Here is a 25846-nt window from a genome sequence, read left to right on the forward strand (position 1 = left end):
GCTCCCGCTGGGCCGTGCGCTTTCCTTGCGGCTGAGCCGCTTAACCCTCAAGATTCCGGAGGAGCCGGATCCAGCCTATAACGCACGCAGGCCCTAAAGGCAGGGTTGGCCGCGCTGGGGCTGGATCTCAAGCCTTCTGGGGACCGCTGCATGCTTCAGTGCTCTTGATGGTTACACAAGTTGACCCCTAATACAGTGTTGGTCTGCTTACTTAAGATCTGTATCTCAATGAGTTATTCCGATAAGCTAACTTGATGCACGCTGTTTTTAAAAACTAGAGTAGTAGAGAAATGTAACCTGCAAAATAAACGCCCCTTATAAGCTCACACTTAATATTTGATGCCAAGTGATCCTTAAAGACTTTTCCAAGCATATATAAATACATTTTTTTTTTAACAAAAATGGGGTTATGGTATATATGCTGTTTTGGACTTTGCACTTTTAAAGTCTAATTGTACCTTGGACCTTCTCCCATATCGATCAATACTGTACATAGGAATCAAACTTCATTCTAACCATTACCTGGTTTATTTAACCTTTCATCTCATGGTTAACATTTGGATTTTGTCCAATTCTGTGTGATTACGAAGGGCATTTTTGCACAGGTTTCTTTGCAGACTTATGGAAGCATTTCCATACAACAAATTCCTAGATGTGGAATTGTTCTAACGTAGTGTAAAGGAGACCTGGCATGAAATGTGGTTGCGCTTGCACGCAAGGCATCTCACAAAGCTGGCTGGACTTATCTGCAAACAGAATGTTCTGCCTTGTGAACTCACAAGGCCCCAGGGAAAACATTGCTTGCAAACAAGGATGTTTTATCAGTTCCTCACAAGGAACAAGCCTGGGGCCTTGGGAGTTTGAAACATTATGAGGGAACCTGTTAGAAACAGATATGTAGGGGAAAGCTCATTATCGTGGGACGCTTGCGCAGGCTTAAGTCGCTGACTCCTTGCTTTGGCAAAATGCTGGCTTTTTAGAGGCTATAAAAATAAAGAGCTCGAGAAACTCGAGACTACACAGCAACCGGTGTTTGCATATTCATTTCGTCGGCGGCATCTGGCGCCCAACGTGGGGCTCGACGAAACCGAAAGGGTAAGCACCCCGGGAAAAGCAAAGGGGGACTTTCGGGAATAAGTAAGTCATGGGGAATTCTAATTCTCTCAGGTCACAATATTTAGACCTTATAAAGGGACTCCTTGAGTCCGTCGGGGTAGAAGCGTCCTCTCGGCGCTTAAATGAATTATTTCGGCATGTTGAATGCCACTGTTATTGGTTCCGTCATCAGACAAAGGTTCAGTTAAATTTGGGGGAGTGGAAGCAAGTTCAAAAGGAGTTGCGGAAGCAACATCAGCGGGGAAACGTTATGTCTCTTAAACTCTGGATTCTCTGTAGCGCCGTTACTCAGGCGCTTGAAATTTTTGAAACAGATAGTGAGGTTAATTCCTTCGTAGTGAGGCTCATTATGAGGACGTTCCGGTGGAAGAAAAAGATAAAAAGGAGGGATCTTTCCCTCCCTCTCCACCGGAGCCTCCTGATGGGATTTCTAAGTCTAGCTCAGATTCTGAGGAGGATAGTGACGAGGAGGAAGAAGATAAATTGATTTCCAAAATGGCTGAAACGTTTTCTAAATTACTACAAAAGACTCAAGGGAAGAAAAGCCAACGGTGTACACCCACTGCTCCTCTTTATGCCTCCTTGTACCCAGTTGCCAAGACAAAGCATGTGGATGTGGGTCGGGAAAATCGCCGTTTTACATTTCCAGCCACGATGTTTTATGATGGCGAGGAGGATCTCCCTGCGCCGCCTGGTGGATTTATAGACTCTCCTTTTCTTTTCCCTATTACCCGACAGCCCGGTCAGCCCGGAATGATTAATGTCCATTATACGCCAATGGAATATAAATTTTTTAAGGATTTAAAATTGGCAGTATCCCAATATGGACCCCAGTCTCCCTTTGTCTTGGCAATGATGGAAAATGTGGGGATGGCCAAATTGCTCCTGCCCATAGACTGGGAGGCAATAGGACAGGCTGTTCTTGAAGGGTCGCAATGGCTACAGTTGTGAAGTTGGTGGGAGGAAGAAGCAAGGAAGCAAGCTCGCATTAATCAGACCCAAAATCCCCCGGGGCCCTTGGAGGATAAGCTAATGGGGGAAGCTGCATTTAGCTCTTTAGCAGCTCAAGCTCAATACACTGATCAAGATTTACAACAGGTTCATCAGGTATTTTTAAGAGCATGGAGGCGTGTAGTCCCGAGTGGACAATCACAGCCCTCTTTTGTTAAGACTATGCAGGGTGCTACAGAGCCTTATACTGATTTTTTGGCGCGATTAAGGATTGCTGTTGAGAGAGCTGTTGGTACCGATCAGGTTGGGAGGCTCTTGCTAGAGACCTTGGCATATGAAAATGCCAATCCTGAATGTAAGCGCGTTCTTGATCCGTTGCGTGGTCAGGGGGCTAGCATTGCTGAATACTTTAGGGCATGTGCAGGTGTGGGAGGAGTTGAACATCAGGCCTCTGTTTTTGCTACTGCTATGGCTACTGCCTTGAAACCTCAGCGACAGGGCACTTGCTTCAATTGTGGGAAGCCAGGACATTTTCGCAAGGACTGTCGACAGCGCAACTGACAAAAAGGGGGACCTCCTGGTCTCCTTAATGTCCCAAAACCACAGCCACCAGGTCTTTGCAAACGCTGTGGAAAGGGAAGACATTGGACTAACGAATGTCAATCCCGCACCGATAAAGATGGAAATCCTCTCCCAAAACCCCGTCCGGGAAACTTCCCAGTGGGCCTCAGTCCTTGGGGCCCAGCAACAATACCGAGGACCCAGGGGCCAACGACTCTCCCATCGTCTCCAACTTTGCAAAAATCCCCTCATATGGTTGTCACTTAGTAATTTCAGATTTAAAGGCTGCCACCCATGGCAGTGCCGCCGCTGATCTGCCTGTTGCTGAGAATGTAACACTCTCCCCAGGAAGTGGCCCATGTAAATTACAGACCAGTGGTTTTGGTCCCTTACCTCAGGGCACTTTTGCACTCCTCTTAGGTCGGAGTAGCGCTGCCCTTTGAGGAATAACTGTTTTTCCGGGAGTGATTGATCCTGATTATAGGGGAGAGATTTGCATTGTTGCCTAAGTTTCCAAAGTTACTTCATTATTGGCAGGAGAACGGATAGCTCAACTCTTGCTACTTCCATATATTTCTTTTCCTGCGATGGACAAAGAAAGGACAGGGGGTTTCGGCAGTACAGGCAAAGGAATATATTGGGAAATGTTCATCAATGATTCCCGTCCATCTTTAACCTTGACTATAAATCAAAAATCTTTTGAAGGCCTAATTGACACCGGGGCCGATGTATCTGTTATATCTTTACTTCAATGGCCAGCCGACTGGAAAAAACAGAGATGTTCTTTGATGTTGTCAGGGATCGGTACGGCCTCTGAAGTATGGCAAAGTGCCCAGCCCTTGTCTTGCCACATAAATGAGGGAAAAGAGATATTTATAACATTTTATGTGGTTAATATACCCATTAACATCTGGGGAAGAGATATTTTAACTAAACTAGGAGTATCCTTATCTTTCCCTCTGGAAAACTAATAGCCACTGCTCAACCCCCTCAAGCACTTCCTCTTAAATGGCTTACAACTACTCCTAAATGGATTGAGCAGTGGCCTCTTCCTATGATAAAGCTCGAGGCCTTAAGATCGTTAGTGGCAGAACAATTAACTGCTGGCCATATCGAAACTTCCACTTCCCCATGGAATTCTCCTGTGTTTGTAATCAAAAAGAAATCTGGAAAGTGGAAGCTCTTGGTCGATCTAAGAGAGGTTAACAAATGTATTGAACCCATGGGCGGATTACAACTTGGCTTGCCTTCCCCCGCCATGATTCCTCAGACTTGGTCTATTACTGTAATAGACCTAAAAGATTGCTTTTTGACAATCCCTTTACAGCCACAGGATAAGGCCAAATTTGCTTTCACTGTACCTACCTATAATCATCAACAGCCAGTTGAACGTTATCAATGGACCGATCTCCCTCAAGGCATGATTAATAGTCCGACCTTATGCCAAGAGTTTGTGGCGCGGGCCTTGACTCCTGTGAGACAGTTGTTTCCTCAATTTATCTTATATCACTACATGGATGATTTACTCCTTGCTGCCCCTAATAGGGAACAAAAGGCTCCATTTTATCACAAGGTTCTGGAGGCCTTAAAAGCCTTTGGATTACAGGTTGCGCCTGAAAAGATCCAAGAGGAATTTCCTTATTCTTATCTAGGATCGACTCTTGAATCCACTCAGATTAGACCCCAAAAAATTCAAATTCGAAGAGATCATCTAAAAACACTTAATGATTTTCAAAAGTTACTCGGAGATATTAATTGGCTTAGGCCCTCCATTGGCATCCCGACTTATCGATTATGTCATTTATTTGGCACCTTAGAAGGAGATAGGGCGCTTAATGGTCCCAGACAATTGTCCCCTCAAGCTGCAAAGGAGCTCTCATATGTAGAACAGCGTATCTCCCAAGGGTTTCTTTCCTACTTAAATCCACAAAAGTCTGTTCAATTAATTCTTTTCCAAACGCCTCACTCTCCTACTGGAGTAATATCCCAGGACGTAGCCATTTTAGAATGGCTCTCCCTCTCCAATCAGACCAACAAGAAGTTACAAACATATATTGATAAAATAGCTCTTCTCATTGCAAAAGGTGGAACACGAGTCCTTCAATTGACTGGCCAAGAGCCCCAAGAAATTACTACTCAATTAACTAATGCTCAAGTCTCAAAAGGTTTTCAATTCAATGAAGAATGGCAACTAGCTTTAGCAGATTATCCTGGAAAGCTATCCAATCATTATCCTCACTCTAAACTTTTCGATTTTCTTCGACAGACATCTGTTGTCATTACTAATGTTATTTCTCACACGCCCGTTTCAGGTATTACTGCTTTTATTGATGCTAACAAGACATCTGAGGGATATTGGACAGACCAACAATACAAGGTGTTGCCTCACTCCTTTTCTTCAGTCCAACTCGCTGAACTTTGGGCCATAACTTTAGCCTTACAAGAATTTAATACCGTCCCTCTTAATATTGTTTCTGATTCTCGTTATGCTACCTTATCCTGCTCCATACTTCCAGACGTTGATCTCCCTTTGTTTTCTAGATCTTCTATAGATAAACTTTTCTTACGGGCCCAACAGTTACTACTACAGCGACATGACCCAGTGTACATTTGTCATGTTTGAGCTCATTCTACCTTACCTGGCCCTGTTGCTGAGGGCAATCGCTTAATAGACACCTTACTGTTCCCTCTCCAGGCGGCGGAACACGAACACGCTCTTCATCATACTAATGTTCAAGGACTTCTTTCCAAACATTCTATTACTCATCACCAGGCTCGTGACATAATCCGTACATGCCCCTCTTGTGCCCCTTTCTCTTTGACCCTTCTTCCTCCAGGTGTCAACCCTCGAGGCCGTCAAGTGAATGAAGTCTGGCAGATGGATGTTCTTATTGTTCCCTTTTTCGGACGATTAAAGTATGTTCACCACACTATTGACACCTACTCTCATTTTCAATGGGCATCGGCCTTATCTTCGGAAAAAGCTGATGCAGTTATTACACATTTACTCGCTTGTTTTGCAATCATGGGAATACCTTTACAGATAAAGACTGATAATGCGCCTGCTTATCAGTCTCTTAAACTCCATAAATTTTTTCAAAAATATCACATTCAGCACATTTTTGGTATTCCTTATAATAGCCAAGGTCAAGCGATCATTGAACGTGCTAATAGGACCTTGCGTGAATATCTCACAAAACTAAAAAAGGGGGATGTGAGTAGAGAAATGGTCGAAACATACCTTAAAGTGGCATTGCCACAATGGAACTTTAAATGGTTATGGAAATAAGACTGTGACTATGCAGCATTTCGCTCTTGTTCCCCCACTTTTACAACATCCTCCTTATCCTCAAATTCAGGGAGATATATGGAAATTGTGGGCGGTGTCTGGACATTTGACTGTATGGACTGGTAATTTTACCTTAAATGTGTCTCAAAGTTCCGGACCTTTTCAGGTTCACCTACATAAGAATAACACCTACACTGCAACGGCTTGTGTCAAATTTCCCTATTCCTTATTATCAGGGAAAATTATGTTAAGTGTTACAGAGGGATATGTAAATTGTACTGCTGATTGTGTCTTTACTCAATGTGTAAATAAAACTTGGTGGGAGACAATCGAAGATACCAATAAATCTGTAATAATTGTAAAAGCTCGTTCCGAGCTTTGGATGCCTGTTAATCTGACACGTCCTTGGTCTGACTCTATTGCTGTTTCACATCTGTATGATGCCCTTCAAGTTGTACTACATCGATCTCATCGATTAGTAGGATTGATCGTCGCGACTATCCTTGCGGTTGCATCCGTTACTGCGACGGCCGCTGTGGCCAGCCTGGCACTGCAGCAAGAGATACAAACTGCGGACTTTGTCAGGGAATGGCACAAAGACTCTCATGCCTTATGGCAACAGCAAAAGGACTTACATGCTCAATTAGCTACCGATGTAATTAACTTGCAACATACTGTATCTTGGTTAGGGGATCAACTGACAGTTCTTGCTACCCGCAGTATATTGAAATGTGATTGGAATTCTACACAAATGTGTGTCACCCCACTGCATTTTAACATGTCAGAAGGATGGGAAAAGATTAAGTGCTCTTTACGGGGTCATCAAAATTTAACTGCAGAGATAATGCAACTCGAACTATCTATTGCAGACACTTTCAGTAAAGAATTGCCTAAATTGACGGGGGATGACATACTAAAGGGACTGCAGGAGGGGTTAAACCGTTTGAATCCCTTGGGGCATGTAAATACGCTACTGTCTACTTCTTTAGGGAATCTGGTGCTAATATTGATTTTATGCTTGCTTCTCTATGTAGTCTTCCGGCGCTGGAGAAAGCGACAACAACTAAAAAGTATCGTTAAGACCGTTGCGCATGCTGTCCGTCAAAATGCTAACAAAAGAGGGAGAGATGAAGGAGACCTGGCATGAAATGTGGTTGCGCTTGCACGCGAGGCATCCACAAGACTGGCTGGACTTTTCTGCAAACAGAATGTTCTGCCTTGTGAACTCACAAGGCCCCAGGGAAAACATTGCTTGCAAACAAGGATGTTTTATCAGTTCCTCACAAGGACAAGCCTGGGGCCTTGGGAGTTTGAAACATTATGAGGGAACCTGTTAGAAACAGATATGTAGGGGAAAGGTCATTATTGTGGGACGCTTGCGCAGGCTTAAGTCGTTGACTCCTTGCTTTGGCAAAATGCCAGCTTTGTTTAGAGGCTATAAAAATAAAGAGCTCGAGAAACTCGAGAGACTACACAGCAACCGGTGTTTGCATATTCATTTCGTCGGCGGCATAGTGTGCACTTTTTGTGTCACCATATTGCCTTCCAAAATACTGAGCCAATTTACACTCCTTCACCAGTGTTTTGTTCTTAGAAAAGCCTTCCTCATACAAAATTAGAAAAAATGTGCACTATTTTTATTGACTTTTTGTGTCTTCATTTATTAAAATATTATGAAATGTATTATTCTCTTCTTATCTGTATGCTTGAAATAAATGTGCCCACCACCTGTTTTTCTTCCAGATCTTTAAATTACGCTCTATTTGCTTCAGATTCTCTTTCTACCCCTCCCCCTCCGTTTTGTAAGAAATAAAATTTCTGTGTTTAGAAACCCTCCCCTGTAAACCCTTGCACCTTGTTTCCCTTGAACCTGTTTCTGTCTCCAGTGCTAACCATTATGAATTCTGTGTTTCTCATTTCCATGTATCATTTTGCACTTTTGCTAAATGTATATTTACACACAATCTACATCATTTTGTTTTGAAGATTTTTAAATTGGCAATAAATGATATCATACCACACTCCACAGCTTGCTTTTTTCAGTTATTATTGTTTTTTAAACCATGCTGATAGATAAGCTCTAGTGCGATTTAACTGCAAGATAACAGCCCATTGTATGATTATTTTATTGATGGACATGTAGGATGTTTCCCCCTTTTTTTCCTATCACAAACAGTGTTGAAGCAAATATGACTGTATACTCTGTGAGAACCCTGCGCTTCTCCGATCCTGAGCAGTGCAGTTGCTGGCACAGCACATGAGCATCATCTTCAGTCCTCTTGGATGATGCCAAATTGTTCTCTTGAGGAGTCCCAGGTTACCCCTTAAACCGCTTGGCATTGCTGACAACAAATTATTTCAGATGGTTGTAAAATGGAATACCATTGTCTTAATTTGTATTTTCCTACCTTTTCTTGAAATTGAGCATCTTTTGACATGTTTTTAGTCATTCAGAGTTCTTTTAATTGCTTATCTACTTGCCTATTTTACCACTAGGTTGATACATAGAAAGTCTTCATATAGTCTGGAAAAAGTCACTTAATAAAAATACAAAAACAAAGTAATATTCTCATTATCTTATTGAGGATATTGTAAAGGGAAAGAGAATCAGAAATTTAATTTTCTGGGGCCAGTCTGGTGGCCCAGCGATTAAGTTGACATGTTCCGCTTCTCGGAGGCACGGGGTTTGCCGGTTCGGATCCCGGGTGCAGACATGGCAGCGCCCGGCAAGCCATGCTGTGGTAGGCGTCCCGGATATCAAGTAGAGGAAGATGGGCATGGATGTTAGCTCAGGGCCAGTCTTCCTCAGCAAAAAGAGGAGGACTGGCAGTAGTTAGCTCAGGGCTAATCTTCCTCAAAAAAAAAAAAGAAAGAAATTTGATTTTCTTTCTTACATCAGGGCCAATACTTAACATTTGAGGGGGATTTACAAACAAAATATAAATTCTGAGCAGTGCCTAGAACTTAGAAAATAACTCATTCATATCTCTATGTTTCCAAAGTGGAGAGTGGGCAATAAATAATTTGTTGATGATTCCTCTTGTTTCACTTTAAGACTCCTTAAAAAATAAGATGGAACCCTAGTGAATAAATGTCACAGAGTACCAATTTTACATTTACTCAAGTGGAAACAATTCTTATTTTAATAATAGTGATGATAATGACAACTAACATCTTCTGAGCTCTTAATAGGTGCCAGGCACTGTGCTAAACACTTTACGTACATGATTTAATTTTTTCCTCAACAACAGTGTTATTATTAGTTTCTTTGTTTTATCAATGAAGAAACAGTCACCAGAAGGGTAATTGTCTTGCAGACAGTCTCCCAGCTCATAGGTGGCTCCTGTGTAACGTGACTCTAGGTCTGCCTGCAATCATAATACATGATGAGGATCAATATTCTTGTAAATATGATAATCTCATGAATTGGCTATTTATTGGAATTTCAAGATAGAAGATCTTCAGCAATCCTATAACCCAATCCCCTTGTTTTATGGGTGACAAAATGAAGAGCCAAATGGGAATTATTCAATTCTAATAAAAGGCTGAGTTGGGCCTTAGCTTCCAGGCTGGATGTATTTTCACAATTCAGCGCGATTCTGGAAACCAGCCTTTCATCAGCTGTGTGTGTTGCAAACATCTCCCCGTGTTTGCCGTAGATTGTCACCTGAATCCCGTGAACGCACCTCATGTCCCACTCACTCCTTCTGAAGGACCTCTGTGACCCCTCCCCTCGGTCTGTATTTTACCTTGTTTGCTGTGGCTCCCCGTGTTTTCAGGCGATACTTTTGTGAAACAGAGGGTAAAGGCAGATATTAAACTTAAGGGGTTAACCTCAGACGTTAAATTTCATCAGTATTTTCCTTTTCAATGTGCCCCTTTTTGTATTTTTGGAATACTTCCCACCCCAAAGTTACTTGTTATTTTCCTATATTTTTTTCTAAACTTTTTAGACTTTTGCTGTTTCACATTTATGAATTTTAGGATCAACTTGTCAAGTTACACCAGCTAAAAAGAAAAGCAAAGTCCTAACCAAGTTTTGAAATTTTAATGCATAACGAGCAGCCTGACTCCATCTTTTGATGTTTGCGGACAGCTTTCAAGCTACCCCCTCTCTTTCCCCATGCCCCACCTCTAAGCAAGCTGGTAAGAAAGCAGGTGTCCTCCGCTGTCAGCAGGAGATTCGGAGCAGCGGGGCTCATGGAAGAGCAGGAACTCCCAGCCAGCCCCAACAATGATCAAAAACCCAGCCCCGTCTCCTTTCCCTGCTCTCTCAATCTGCTTGTGAGGGCTGCCTTCCACTCCCTGGAGCCCCCCAGTTGTGTAACTGATAAACGATTTCATACTCCTTGGTGTGTGTGTGGAGTCATCAGTCTCGACATTAGAACCAAATTTTGTATGGGGCGAGGAGGGTCCATTTGCCTCTGTGGGTGATGCAACATTTACAATGAATTTATACAGGAAGTTTGGGAGAATGGATATCTCTGCCATGTTTTGTCCTTCCATTCCTTACTATGGTTTATTTCTCCATTTATTCAGGTCTTCTTTCTTTGTCCTTCAATAATATTTTATAATTCCTCATACTTACATATCTCTACACAAGGTCTTGTCACTTTGCAGTGTTTATTGTGAATGAGATCTTTTCATTCCTATTAAATCTTAGTTGGTTATTATAATAGAAAAGAATGTTATTGATTTGTATGTTGATTTTGTATCCAGCAACTTGCTGAGCTTTTATTATTTCTAATAATTTTCTTAAGATTTTCAGGTAGATAATACATACTGTTTGGTTTTCTTTTTGGGAGGAAGGTTGGCCCTGAGCTAACATCTGTTGCCAATCTTCCTCCTCTTGCTTGAGAAAGATTGTCACTGAACTAACATCGGTACCAATCTCCCTGTATTTTGTACGTGGGTTACAGCTACAACATGGCTTGACAATTGGTGTAGGTCTATGGATCCAAACCTGTGAACCCCAGTCTGCTGAAGCAGAGCACGAAAACTTAACCACTACACCGCCGGGCAGTCCCCCATATTGTCTTTCAACAAGGTGGTTTTTTATCTTTTCTTTTCCAGTTCTTGTGACTTTCTTTTTCTTCTTGCATAAGTTAGGACCTGCAGTTTATTGTCAAACTGTTAGATAAATAGAAATCATCTTAAGCATCCTTGTCTTGTTCGTGACTTTAATGGGATTTCTTCTAAAATCTCACAGGTAAATATGATGTGTGCTTTCTGTTTTGATAGATCCACTTTATTGGGATTTTTGAGAATTTTTATCATGCATGTTTCAAGTTGCTAACGCTTTTCTGCATCTATTGAAATGATCATATGACTTTTCTCATTTAACCTGTTAATATAGTATATTACATTTATAGATTTGTTTAATGTTTAAAGATCCTTCCATTCCAGTGATAAAATTTTATGATATATTTTATTATACTAATAAAGTTGTCATATTGATGTTTAGGATTTTAGCATCCATGTTCATAAGTGAGAATGGTTTTTTTCTTTTTCTTTTCCTTTTTTGTTTGAGGAAGATAGCCCTGAGCTAACATCTGCTGCCAATCCTCCTCTGTTTGCTGAGGAAGACTGTCCCTGAGCTAACATCTGCGCCCAGCTTCCTCTACTTTATATGTGGGACGCCTGCTACAGCATGGCTTGATGAGCGGTGCCATGTCCACATCTGGGATCCCAGCCGGGGAACCCTGGGCCACCAAAGCAGAACGTGCGAATTTAACCGCTGCACCACTGGGCCGGCGCTGGTTTGTTTCTTATTTAGTCAAACCATCTTTAAAAATTGAATTGAGTTGCTTTCCCTTCTTTAGATAGTAATGTGGATTATCTGTTCTGAAGGTTTGGTAAAACATTTTTGTAAAACCATCTAGTCCTGCCCTGTGGCCTGGGCAGGAGACTTTTGGTTACAAATATAATTCATTTCCATTCATTTATTCCACAAATACTTATGGCCTGACCACTGTGTACCAGGTCCTATTCTTGGCATTGGGGAGATAACGTGAACAAACAGAAGACAATCCCTGCCCTCATGAGGTTACACTCGAGAGACAGGAGGCAGACGATAAACAAAGGAAATTAATAAAATATCTACTATGTATATGAGGAGCAGTGCTATCGAGAAAGACTAAACAGGGGAAGGCAATAGGGCAGCTGGAGTGCAGGTGGTAGAAATAAATCCCAACGCATCAGTAAGCACTCTAACTGAGTAACAGAATTGTATAACTGAGGTATGACAATCTACTAGAAATCTCAAGTGAATTTTAAGACAGACTATAATGTGCACTTTCAAAGATGGTGATTTTTTTTAAAGTGCAGCTATATATTGTTTACAAGAGACACACCAACATGATTGTCCAGTAAGCTTGAAAAGTAAAGGGGTGCAAAAAATATGTATACAGGTAATTACTAAGCAAAAGAAAGCTGGTGCAGCTATATTACTATCTGGCAAAACTAACCATATGATAACAAGCTATATCAAAGATACAGAGGGGTAGGTCATAATTTTAAGAGGGTCAATTCATCGGGAAAATATAACAGTTTGGAAGCTGTCTGTATCTAACAGTATAGCCTCAAAAGATAAGCAGAAAAAAATTGTTCCAACTAGGAGAAATGGACAAATTCACAACCATAGTGAGATATTTTATACTTTTCTCAACAATTGATAAACAGACAAACTTAGTAATAAATTAGATGATTTTTACAGCACAACTTAAGACACTTAATCTAATGGACCTGTAAATAACCCAACAATGAGACAAGGAGACATTTTTCAAGCACACATGGAATGCACTTAAGGGTTGATATCTTACGGGTTATTTCCCTGAGGACAATGCAATACAATTAGATATAAAAAACGTTTGGGGGGTGTAAGGAAGTGTGACCTTGACCTAACATCTGACGCCAATCTTCCTCTTTTTGCTTGAGGAAGATTGTCACTGAGCTAACATCTGTGCCAGTCTTCCTCTATTCTATGTGGGATGTCACCGCAGCGTGGCTTGCTGAGTGGTGCTTAGGTCTGCACCAAGGATCCAAAGCTTCAAACTCCAGGCCATGGAAGCAGAGCACACGAGCTTCACCACCACGCCAGGGGACTGGCCCCAAGACAATTTTTTTAATTACTCTACTCCCGCACAAAACCTTCAGTTTGGAATTTTAACAGGACATCTCCAAATGCTTTTTGGACTAAAAGGAAATCATAACGGAGTCTCAGAATTATTTAGAACCGAATGACAATGAAAATCATGCATATTAAAACTTGTGATATATAGCCAAAATGGTACTTACAGCAAATTTTATGCTTTGAATGTACACCGATTATTAGAAGACTGAAGATTAATGAAACTAAACTCATCAGCCCCACGTGGTTTTATGAGGTAGCGCCACTGAACCTCTGAACAGCAATAGGTAAAACCAACAACAGCTACTCAACTCGTAAAAGGACAGTAAGAGACGGAAAATTATGGGCCCATCTCACTTAAAAGCATAGACGTGGGAAAGTGCTAAACAAACTATTTGCAAATCAAAGCCAGCAAGAGTGTGTGTGTGCATAAAAATGTTTAAACTCATGATAAAAACACTTAGCAAATTAAGATTAGAGATGAATTCCTTAATTCGGTAAAAAGGATCGATCAAATACTTAAATATAGTCACGGTAAAACGTCAGAATCACCCCATTTAAAGGGGAAATAAGAGGATGCCCACTAGGGTGGCTTCTGTTCAACATTGTACTGGTGGTCCTAACAGACACAAGAAACGAAAAGAGACAAAAAGTTAAGAGATTTGAAAGGGAGAAATAAATTGCCATTATTTGCAGTTATCTCCATAGATATGATGTCTAGACAAAAAATCCGAAAGATCAATTATTAGAGTGAAGAAGAGGGTTCCGTGAGGTTTCCTGATAGTAGATCAATAAACAAAACCCAGTAGCCTTCTGCTGCTGAGGTAAACAGAGAGGGCTGGAACAAGAGGGAAGGCAGAATGTTTCAGTTCCGCATGCATTCAGCTATGAGTAACAGAAATTCTCGCTGTGGTTTATTGGCCTCCCCAAACCTGAAGTCCCGAGATAGGTAGTCCAGAGCTGACCGAGGTGTCTGGCAACGCCATAAGGGCCCCAGATTTGTTTTTTTTCCCACCATCCTTGGCATGTTCATGCTCATTGTCATTTTTTGTCACCTCATGGTCCTAAAATGGCTGCTGCACCCCTACACAGCACATCTACATTCCAAGCAGGAAGGAGAAAGGAGCAGAAAGCGTGCATCAGCTGGCTTTGCCCCTTTTAGCACAGAAAACAAAGGCTTTCCTGAAGCACCATCCTGTAGACTGCTGCTTCCATGTCAGTGGCTAAAATTCGGTCACATGACCACTCCTTGATCATCTCTAGATAAAGAGAATTAGATTACCCATTTTTCTATTCGCTTGTTTATCTTTTTTAAATTGGTTTCTAGGAGCTTCTAGACATTAGAAGTTTATATTAATCCTTTATATTTTATACGGGCTATGAAGGGTGGCAGAATGTGCCACCCCAAAATATATTTGCCTCTTTGGCATAAGGATTATTTTGAACTGATTATTTTTGAGAAAAAAGAAACATAGGAGAAGCTCTAAAAACAGAGTAGGATTCACCCTTTTGTGAGGGAAACTCACATTTATAAGGGAAATCTCCGTTTGTGGGGTTGCCTCCCTCTGCGCACCAGGAAAAGGCTGCCTCAGAACCTCCAGAAGCCCCTTCATCAGTGGAGACGCCCCGACTGATGTCTGCATGACAAACCTCACCCTTGTTTACCTGCTTCCTGGTGACCTCGCCCCAGCACCTTTCATTTTTAGCTGAAGATGGTGTTTAAGGTGCTTAAAACTCTGGAAGTTTTGCTCAGTTTTCCTGGGTCTCTCCCATGCGCACAGGACATATACATGTTGTTAAACTTGTGTCTATTTCTCTCTTGTTAATCTGTCTTTTATTTCTGGGGGGTCTCAGCCACAGAACCTAGCAGAGTAGAGGGAAAAATACTTTCCTTCCCCTACTGCTGAGAGGATTTTTCTACCAGTCTGTTGTTTATCTTTTAATTTTGTTAATAGTGCCATTTGTCATATAGAAATTTTTAATTTTTTATCCGGCCGACTCTGTTTGTTTGTTTGAATAGCTACTAGGTGTGACATCTTGTTTAGGAAGGCCTTTCCTATCAAACATTACAAAAATATTCTCGAATATTTTCTTAAGTATCTTTTTTAACCTTAGGATCTTCAATGCATCTGGAATTTATTTTCTATATGATGCGAGGTGTTGATCTTTTTTTCCTCTCAGCCAGATAGCCAGTTTTTCCTACGTCATTTTTCTGTTTTTTTAAAGATTGGCACCTGGGCTAACAACTGTTGCCAATCTTCCTTTTTTTTTTTTTAAGGATTGGCACCTGGGCTAACAACTGTTGCCAATCTTTTTTTTTTTTTTTTTCTGCTTTATTTCCCAAACCTCCCCCACCTCAGTGCATAGTTGTATATCTTAGTTGCAGTTCCTTCTAGTTGTGGGATGTGGGACGCCACCTCAACATGGCCTGACGAGCGGTGCCATGTCCACGCCCAGGATCCGAACCCTGGGCCGCTGCAGCAGAGTGCGCGAACTTAACCACTCGGCCACGGAGCCGGCCCCCCTACATCATTTTTTGAAATACCACCTTTATCAAAACCTTTCTCTACACCCTGGGTCTGTTTGGAGTTCCTCTGTTCTTCCCATTGATCTCTCTGCCTATTTGTACTCTAATCCCACACATTTATTAATGCAGCTTTAAAGAATATTTGGTATTTAGTAGGGCAAATCCTCATTGCTTTTATTTTTCAAAAACTTTTTTTATTCATGTCTTCTTTTTTGGCTTATTTGGAGCTTTAAATTGTTTTCTTATTTGAACTCATTTTTCTATTAATGTAAAGAATTAACTATATTCCCCACTATTTCACCCCTCCCAGTGTCAGAGAAGGGTAGACATTCTCATACTTCCATTGCATCTCCTTACTCCTTTCTCCCCCAGCTACCTCCCTTGTCTTACTGTTATCTGGAATTTTAAGTTTATACTATTTTTATGTGCCTTTGATTTCTTAGGAATCATTTAAAACAATTTTATTAAACTTCACAGACCAATTATCAATAATCATTCAGACTTCACTATGTATTATGCTGGTTTGTTTACTCATCATTGTTTCCTATATATCATGTCACCTTCTCTCTCAGATTTTTGTTTTTTTTTTTGAGGAAGATTAGCTCTGAGCTAACATCCACTGCCAATCCTCCTCTTTTTGCTGAGGAAGACTGGCCCTGAGCTAACAGCCATGCCCATCTTCCTCTACTTTATATGCGGGACGCCTGCCACAACATAGCTTGACAAGTGGTGCTTATGTCCACGCCTAGGATCTGAACAGGCGAACCCCAGGCCGCGAAGTGGAGCACACGAACTTAACCGCTGCGCCACCGTGCAGCCCTTCTTGGATTTATTTTTTGTTTTGCTTGTGTACATCTTCAAGTAGCCCATTGTGGGTGAAAGATTTCAGAATCTTAACATTTTAAGATAATTTGCTTTTACATTTGAATTATAACTTTTAGTACTGACTTGGTAAAATGCTTCTTTTTTTTAAAAACATTGTTCTATGGGAATTTCAAACAGGCATGAAAAAGACAAGAGTACTAATGAACCAACATGTACCATGAGCCAACAATTAGCAACATTCTGCCATCCTTGTTTATTCACCCCTTCCCACTTTTTGAGGGAGAAAGAAGGCTGGTATTTGAAAGATAAATTAGACTGTTTATAAAATTCTCAATTCTAATTTTTCCACAGAACTCCAAAGACATGCTTTGTTGTCATCTAGCGCCAGGATTGCAAACGAGAAGTATGATGTCAGCTCGATTTTTTGTTGGAGTGGTCGATAGGAAATATATTTGGTATGGCACAGAGCTCCTAAAACCCTTGGATATTTCTGAGTGACAGGAGTGTCTCTTGTCATTCATAAGGACCCCTTATACACAGCTGAGTGTATGTTAATGAGGTGACACTTGGTGGATCCCTAGACAACCTAAGGATGGGGCTGGTTACCAGGGGAACCAACCTTCATTAGAAGGATGGAACTTTTAGCCCCTCCCCACAACCTCCGGGAGAGGAGAGGGGCTGGAGATTGAGTTCCATCACCAATGGCCAATGACTTAATCAATCATGCCTATGTAATGAAGCCTCCATAAAAATCCGAGAGGACAGGGTTCAGGCAACACGTGGAGGTGAGAATAGAGTGGCCAGCTGGGAGACAGCCTGGAAGTTCCTCGCCCCTCCCTATAACCTGCCCCATGTATCTTTTCCAGCTGGCTGTTCCTGAGTTGATCCTTTTGTCCTAAACTGGTATCTAAGAAGTAAAATGTTTCTGTGAGTTCCCTGAGCTGCTGTAGCAAATTAATCGAACCCATGGAGTGGGCCGTGGGAAGCTCCTATCAATAGCCAGTGAGTCAGAAGGGCAGGTGACAACCTGGATTTGGGATTGGCACCTGAAGCGTGTGGTTTTGGAGGGGGGCAGTCTTGTGGGACTGAGCCCCTAGCCTGTGGGTTCTGCTGCTATCTCCAGGTAGATAGTGTCAGAAATGAGTTAATTGCTTAGTGGTGTTGAAAAACACCAGAGTTGGTAACAATTTTTTCTTCCTGATTTCATTTTAGGTTTTAAAATCTGTATTCTTGGAGTTCATAATCTGTATAATGTGCCTAGATGTGGAATCTGTACTAAAATGTACCTAGATGTGGGGCTGATCCCACCCCTCCTGCCCACCTTTCTCCTCTCCTCCATCTTGCTCAGTACTTGGTTGGCCCTTTCTATTTGAAGACTTGGTCCATCTTCAATTCCAGGAAATTTTCATCTTTGATATTAGTCACTCTCTACCCTGGTTGGGACTGTTCTGTCTATCTGTGACTCTATTAGACAAATTTGCCAATATAAGGGTCTGTCTTCCAGAAGTGGAAAACATGCGTTCTTTTTTATTCTAGATGTGTCTTGGTCCTAATCACTATTTTTTTTCTCAAGAACGTAGTGAGCTCTTTCAGCCTTCAGATTCAGTTCTTCCTTTATCTCAAGAAAACATCCTTAATGTGTTCACACATGGAAAGATTTTCTCGTGAAGAAAGCAAGCTGTAAAAAGTGTGTTTTATGCTCCTGTGTCTACATTTTTTAATTTGATGGATGCAGACGTGTGCATAACGAAGCAGGCAAAATACGGCACTGTCGGCAGGAGTGTTGACTGTTGCTCCTGTTCATTTACTCAACGATTCAGCCTCCAGGTATCGCCCATCAGGTGTACTTGCTGAAGAATGCAAAGATGTATACACATGGCTGTCCATTGCATTTTTGTTTGTTATTGGAAAACTCTAGAAGCAATCTAAGTGTCCATCAATGGGGAACTGATAAAATTACAGTAAATTCGTATATCAAAATACTCTGAGCTGTTGAAAAGGAATGCAATAAACTTGAAAGTACCAATACACAAAAACACCCAAAACATAAGGCGGGAAAAACTCAAATTACAGAACGCCATGCATAGTATAAACCTATTTGTGTTTAACCCCGTCCACCGGAAATATTTATATCTTCACACACTTGTGTGTATGTGTATTTCTGTGTATGTTTATTGCCCTATCGGGTTGAACTTTAACACTGAGGTTGTTTCAGCCATTTTTAGTTATCAAAATAGTTTTTTAAATAACTTTTAGGTTTTTATTCAAACCTCTTAATATGGAGAATTTCAAACATCCATGAAGGTAGGCAGAATAGTATGATAACCCCACATGCCCATCATCCAGCCCCAACACACACCAGCCCTTGGCCAGTCCTCCCTTATCCTCTCTCCACCTCTATATTATTTTCAAGCAAATCCAAGACATCATATTTCATCTGCAAATACTTCAGTGCGTAGCTTTAAAAGATAAGGTCTCTCTTTCAAGCCTAACCACAACAGCATTATCAACACTGTTATGCCGATTTTTAAGATTTAGTCCTCGTTCAAGAATACTTGGCTGGTCCACAGGTGGTGAGTTAGCGCAACGGATCGTTCACAGTCGGTTACAGATCAAACTCCTCGGTCTACCCTGTCTCCCTTCTCTCTATGCCATGACTAAACAAAACCAAACCAAACCCCAAATTCTTCACGCATATCCGATTCAAAGTTCTCTCTCAGCTCAGCTTGGAGTATGTTCAGGCTGTTCTCTAACTGCCTCCCCGTCCCTCTTCCCTGGGCTCCTCTGGTGTTGGTGCGAAGAGGCGGATGAGGGAAAAAAAGACATGGCCTTAAGTGGCTCTCATGGCAACGTTTCTGTTAGCCGTCGCTCGTTCTCTTTCTGCTTATGGATGGTTGAAGACCCCAACAACCCCATCTGAAACCTAAACCCTAGATATTTGCGTGGTCTTTCGAGATTAAGCTACAGCACGTTAGCTTAAGATGATTTTACAGCTGAGTGGCAGATAGGCTGGGGCCTGGGGCCAGGAAGCGCGCTGTGGATGTGAGGGCTCCTGGGCTTCTCGTTGATTCTCAGGAGGGTCTGGCACACCGGAATGCTCCATAAAACTTAGCTGTTGTTATCTTTAGTTTGAGGATGGCGCTCACGGTTGCTTTTTCCTTCTCAGCTCTACTCGATACCTCCCAGTGCCCGAGAAAAGACCAGGACCCCCAATATGGCTCCTGTCCTGTCAGAAAAGCTAGAGGTGGGTCTCAGTCCTCTCCATGCCTTCTAAAGCCCCATTACTGTGGATGGCATTTCCTCAGCCTCTGGCTGGTTTGTCCAATAATTTGCCATCAGAGCCCCCTGCCTTTCCTCCAGCTCCCGGTCCCTGTGAGCTGAGGCCCAGCTATTGAAAGATATTCCCCACTATGAGCCCTGTCTGTCACCTAAATCCCACATGGACACAGTGACGCTGGCGCCCTCCAGCCTCTGTTCTGCTTCAGCCAGCTTCGCCCCTCATCCTGGGCCTACACAGTGGGGTCAGGAACTGGAATAATAGAATGTATCCTTTCAGGATGCATTAACACGTGAGGATGTGGCTGTACGTTTCTCCCGGGAAGAGTGGGACTGTCTGAATCCTGCCCAGAAGGAGCTCTGTAGAGACGTGTCGCCGGAGGATCACCGGAACTGCCTCTGGCTGGGTAAGGACCGCTGCTTCTCCCTAATTCCCTGCCCCAACTGAAGATCCATATTTGTGATTTCTTTCCTTCCTCCTGTACTACTGGATCTGCCTCAAATCCTCTTTGGGAATGAGACAGGACATAGCAATCTTAAAATAACAATAGTTTGGGGGGGGCCTTGATATTTCCTGACGGATGAGAGAATTCCTGTCCAACTGAACCCGGGACGGAGTTAGAGACCGTATTTCCCTTAAGACGTGGAGATTCCTAAGAGTCGCTGCCCTGTTTTTAGAAACAGGAGTTTCTTTTACCACGGCTGAGTCCTCTCTTTCCAGCTTTTTTTCTCGTTCCCTTGGGTAACTGCACTTTTTCTTTCAGGCTGGGGACTAATATCTGTGTCTCCAGTAAAACTTCTGGAGTTTTCTTTATACAAGAGAAAGAAAATTATCTAATTGTCCTTCTGAGGTAAAACAGTCTACTTGCCAAGCCTTCGTTTCTTGTCTTAAAACGTCCTTTCTTTCCACAAAGGGATAAAGGCTGGGGCCCCTTCGCAAACTAGCACAGAGCACCTCCTTTCTCCTTCCTCATGGGCAGGGTTTCCAATCTCCAAAATTGCTCTGACCTCTAAGCTGGAACGAGGAGAAGAACCCAGGGCCGTGCCTCCGCACAGAGCCAAGCATGAAGAGTTCCTGATACCTGTCAACACGGGTGAGTGAGGGGGATCTGAAGGATGCCGCCACAGAGGAAGGAAGAGCCCACCTGGGAAGGAGCTGGTGGCTGCTTTGAAATCCTGGGGAGACCTGACTGCCAAGGATGCGGGGGGTGGAGGGGGCAGTGAGCTCCCTTTCTGTCCTATTAGGGTGTCCCCACACTGATCCTTAGTGCCAGCTCCTCCTGATCCTTCCCAGGGACCCTCAGAGATGATCTTGTTATTACTGTTAAACTTCCCTGTCGTTATTTTCTCATCTGTAAAATGGGAGTCGTGATGCCCATAACAACCCATTAGGCCTGTTGCGGGTATATCAGCTCATACCTGCCACCAAACAAGTATATCTGAGCATTTGCTAGGGGTTCAAGGGTGATGGGTGCCCTGGAATATACAGCAGCAACGCAGAAGCACTTCTCTTGATGAGTTTACAGACGACTTGAGAAAATCATGAAATAGTACATAAGCAGTATAATAATAATAATCCCAAGGAGTTATTAGAAACTATAAGGTGCTTTTTTTATTGTGGTAAAATATATGCAATATATAATGTGCCATTTTAACCATTTAGGTCAGTGGCATCAAATACATTCACTTTGTTGTGTAACCATCACATGAGGTGCTTTTTACATGCACTTTTTTTTGTGTGTGTGGGTAAGATTGACCCTGAGCCAATATCTGTTGCCAATCTTCCTTTTTTTGCTTGAGGAAGACTGTTGCTGAGCTAACATCTGTGCCAGTCTTGCTCTATTTTATGTGGGACACCGTCACCACGTGGCTTGACAAGTGGTGCTAGGTCTGGGCCCAGGATCTGAACCTGTGAACCCTGGGCTGCCAAAGGGGAGTGTGCAAACTTAACCGCTATGCCACCCAGCTGGCCCCTTTACATGTATCTTTTTATTTAATCTTCACAACTGCCCTGCAAAGCAGGCATTAACATTCTTATTTTACATATGAGGCAACAGAGGTCCAGACAATTGAAGTAATTTGCTGAACATTTCAAGATAATAAGTTGCCCAGCTGAGATTTGAATCCGTGGCTGTGTGTTCAAAGCTTATAGTTTTTATAAACAAACTATAAAAGTAATAATGGAGGGACCGTGGAGGATCGGGCAGAGCTGGGAGCAGGGGACGTCACCACAAGCACTACCTTCAAACTAAAGATGACAGGCTCAATTTCATGGAGATGTCCTGTGTGCCAGGCCCTCTCTCCCCAGGAAGATTATATTTTGCCTCACAAAGTGGTTATGTGATTATTAAATGTGATCATTTGCAAAGTCCACAACATAACACACTAATATTACATATAATAAAAATATAAAGTTATATATTAATAATAATACTGTTATCCTCCATAAAAAGTTTACGTTGCCATCGTCATCATCAAATTCTCCTTACTATCTGTGGCATTTCTGCTTTTCTTGTCCTTTAGGCTTACAACTTTGATTTAATGGCTCCTAAATGACCTTGGACACCTATATCCAGATAATTACCAAGTACTAATGATGCTGTCACATTTTCCAACCGGGTTGTTCTCTGTTGCTCTAGTTAGGCTGTATTGGCCTCACACCTGGATTGGGAATTTTTAGAAGGTGTCACTGTGTCCCCTAGGATCCAACGCATATTAGCATAGTCCAAGCATAGGACTTATTAGGTAGCTGGTGTGGGGCAGAGAGAATTAAGGAGTAATGGAAATAACTACCTTTACCTTTAGCGTAAGTTTTAAAATCTAAATAAAGAAGCCACAGTTCCAGAGGGCAGTTAGTCATGTAAGGCAGGCCTGACTCCGGGAGAGGCTGATAGGAGTGTGGGTACTAGAGAAGAGCTGGTGGAGTGTGGTGCACGATCTTGGCACAAGGTTGTGGGCCAACCAGAAACATCCAGTCTAGTATCGCTTTCTGATGGTGAGGGATAAATCCAGAAGTCATAGTTGAAATGGGCGTATGTCACTGGAATTCGGGGTGATATTCCAGGCACGGCTGAACTTAGATTGTTAAAAACTTTGCTGAAACCTCCTCTTTTCTCTGTAGCCTGACTCTGTCATCTGTCCAGGGCCGTAATTAAAACTCCTATCTTACTGTTCTTTCTCTAGTCAAAACCCTGCCCTAGGCCTACCTATCTATTGATTCTCAGGCAAATTCTAAATAACTCGGTGGCCCTAAGGATTACCTCTCCCGTCTCTTGCTGCTAATCACTAGCTCTTCCTTGGTTCTCCCTGTGAGTTGATGTCTTAACCCAATGCTTTCCCCAGTTCGGTCCTTCCCAAGTTTTGACTTAATGCCGTTCTTACTACCGACTCTGACCTCCTGTATAAAATCTACTGATCCATACTAACTTGCTTTAAGACTCTTTCTTCAAGAGCGCCTTCCAGGCGCACCGTACTCCAGTCTGATCACGTTCTGACTTTGAACGTCTTTCCGCACTTTGTTTACTGAATCCCACGCACTCATCTCTCATTTCACATACGTCCGTCCATTCTCGTTTAGGACATTATGAGCTTCTCAAAAACTGACTGTTTTCTTATGTGCTCTGCTATTCCCATCGCACACACGGCACTTTGGGCCCTTCCTGGAGCGATGAAACCTTTTGAGTGGATAAGCATCCTGCTCCCGCTTACAACAGACATGTAACCGACACGGTGCTGTGTACTCTGCTGAGTGGTTTGACATCGATGGCCACATTCCCTCTTCACAATTCTCCTGTGAGCTAGCTGACATCATCTCTTCCTCTAGGTTCCTTGGATAACAAGTGACAGTGTAAGAATGACGGGGGTCATCACACCATGCCATTTCTCCCAATTAATAATAACTATCCTATATACGTCCGTTATCCTGTATTAAGCCATGAGGATTATCCTCTCCTGCTCAAAACTGTGTTCTTTACCCACCTAGCCCAAGCCTTAATGACACTTGCACTTTCCGTTTGCTGTCAGACCATAAAATCAAGATCAAGAGGGAGACAAGTACTTCAGATGTGATGTTTGTGCAGCAGCAGATGTGCACGAGTCGTTTGGAGAATCCATGACACTAGGAGCTGGTTAGAAAGACGGCAGAGCTTGCGCATAAGAGAGGAAAAAGGAAAATCCCCTTTCCTAAGCACAGCTTCCAGCAAGGTGAAGGCCATGCACAGGAAAATCTCCACCACAGAAAGAGTCTATAAAAACAGGAAATGTGAAAAAATTTTCAGCATTCTGGGAAAAGAAATACTCTGTGAGAATTTTAAATGTGGAACTTCATCTTCCAGAAAACATCCAAAAATGCACAGCACAAAGAAATCATATGTATGTAAAGAGTGTGGAGGGGCCGACGCGGTGGCGCAGTGGTTAAGTTCTCATGTTCCCCTTCAGCAGCCCGGGGTTCGCTGCTTCGGATCCCGGGTGCAGACATGGCAGCACTTGGCATGCCATGCTGTGGTAGGCGTCCCACAAATAAAGTAGAGGAAGATGGGCATGGATGTTAGCTCAGGGCCAGTCTTCCTCAGCAAAAAGAGGAGGATTGGCAGCAGATGTTAGCTCAGGGCTAATCTTCCTAAAAGAAAAACAAAAGAGTATGGAAAATCATGCCGAAAGAAATCACACCTTACAAATCACATGAGAATTCACCCTGGAGAGAAGGCTTTTGTGTGTAATGAATGTGGAAAAGCTTTTAATCAGAACTCAATTCTTACTCAACATGAAAAAATACATTCAGGGGAGAAGTTACTTAAATGTGGTGACTGTGGAAAATCGTTTAAGCAGTCTGCTCACGTAGTTAAGCATCAGAGAATTCCTACCACGCAGAAGCCCTATATAAAGGTTGAGTGTGGGAATGCATTCAATTATAAGTCACACGGTGGAGAGAAACCCTGTGCGTGCAATGAGTGTGACAAAACCTTTCATCTTGGCACAGACTATACCAACCATCAGAGGATCCACCTGGAGAGAAAGCTTTTCAGTGCAGTAAATGTGGGACTCAGGGAAGCCGCCTGTTAAAACTCTGGTCTTATTTCACACCGGCCAACCCAAGTGTGATCACAGCAAGAAGCTAAAACACAGCAGATGTGAGGAAAAACACAATACCAAGAAAGAAATGCAGTAACATGGGACATTTTTCTCTTGGCGTTCATATGTTACACTGTCTATACCGTAGTGGTATGAACACATGGTTGGTGTGAAAACCCTTTCTCAGCAAAGGGTTCTGCCAACCATCAGATCATCAGATGGTTTACTCAGGAGATAACTCTTACGAATAAAGTAAATAAGAAGAGAACTGAAAAGAGCCAAGGCATTTACCAGGTATTCACATGAATTGTGATCAATATGAGGAACACCAAGAGGAACATTTAACTTGCCAGAAATTGAAACAACCTTTGCTCCTATGGAAAATCTTAAGACTATAATACATGTTACATTTAAGTTGAAGTTTAAATTGGGTTCATCGTTTCTTTTTGCAATTTAGGGAATATATTCTGAATATAGTAAAGTTGGGGAAAACTGCAGAAACCAAATTAACGGTTTTAAGAATGGATTTTGCTAATTTAAAAATATGAGAATTCAGTTAATATTTCTTTTAAAATTTTTGGAGGAATGTCAATCAATTTTATATGATGATCTATCACATAACCTGATCCAAGAGAAGGTTTTAGCCCTTATTTTGAGTCAGTTTCAGCGGCAGTTGAGTGACCCAGAGAACACGGTTTGCTTTGTGGCCAGGCTGCCGCTGCATTGTGAAGCACATGCTGTGAAGAGGCGAAACCAGAAGGAATTAGATCTAACATTGTATTTTGTCCATGGTTTGATGTATCTGTGGTTTCATATACGTGTGTCCTGTGTCCCCATGAGACTCTTTGAAAATGTTCTTACATTCCCATCAAGGACAGAGCTCCAGGAATTGTCATCAGTGTCCCAAACCTCAATCTACTTAATAGACACTCTTAACAGGAGTTCTTATCATGTGTTCTGTTTTTGACTTCAGTTCTGCAAATGGGGAGATTCTGTGTTTAGTCCTGTGGATCTTTTAAGATGAATTCCTCAAAACTTAAAAGCAGCAGTCAAAAAATTCAAAGATTTTGTCAAAAATAAAAAGTGTGAGAGTTGTGGCTTT

At 42.2% G+C, this 25846-nt stretch overlaps 1 protein-coding gene across 4 annotated transcripts; it reads left to right on the forward strand.

The window, feature by feature from the left end:
• On the forward strand, window positions 1–25846 carry LOC123276768 (zinc finger protein 527-like). Of its 4 annotated transcripts, none has more exons than XM_070484315.1 (5): window positions 1–1095; window positions 19565–19642; window positions 19955–20081; window positions 20655–20768; window positions 23698–25846. In XM_070484315.1, the coding sequence occupies exons 2-5, from the start codon at window positions 19613–19615 to the stop codon at window positions 23787–23789; spliced, it is 363 nt and encodes a 120-aa protein (XP_070340416.1). In that variant the 5' UTR covers window positions 1–1095; window positions 19565–19612; the 3' UTR covers window positions 23790–25846. The 4 variants fall into 4 exon arrangements, 2 of the variants coding, with proteins under 2 accessions (XP_070340416.1, XP_070340417.1); XM_070484316.1 differs by lacking the exon at window positions 1–1095 and adding an exon at window positions 11452–11676; XR_011494131.1 differs by lacking the exons at window positions 19565–19642; window positions 19955–20081; window positions 20655–20768; window positions 23698–25846 and adding exons at window positions 5466–5544; window positions 6952–7941 and having other exon boundaries at window positions 988–1095.

Source organism: Equus asinus, chromosome 14, assembly GCF_041296235.1.
Source record: "Equus asinus isolate D_3611 breed Donkey chromosome 14, EquAss-T2T_v2, whole genome shotgun sequence".
Taxonomy (NCBI): Eukaryota; Metazoa; Chordata; class Mammalia; order Perissodactyla; family Equidae; genus Equus; species Equus asinus.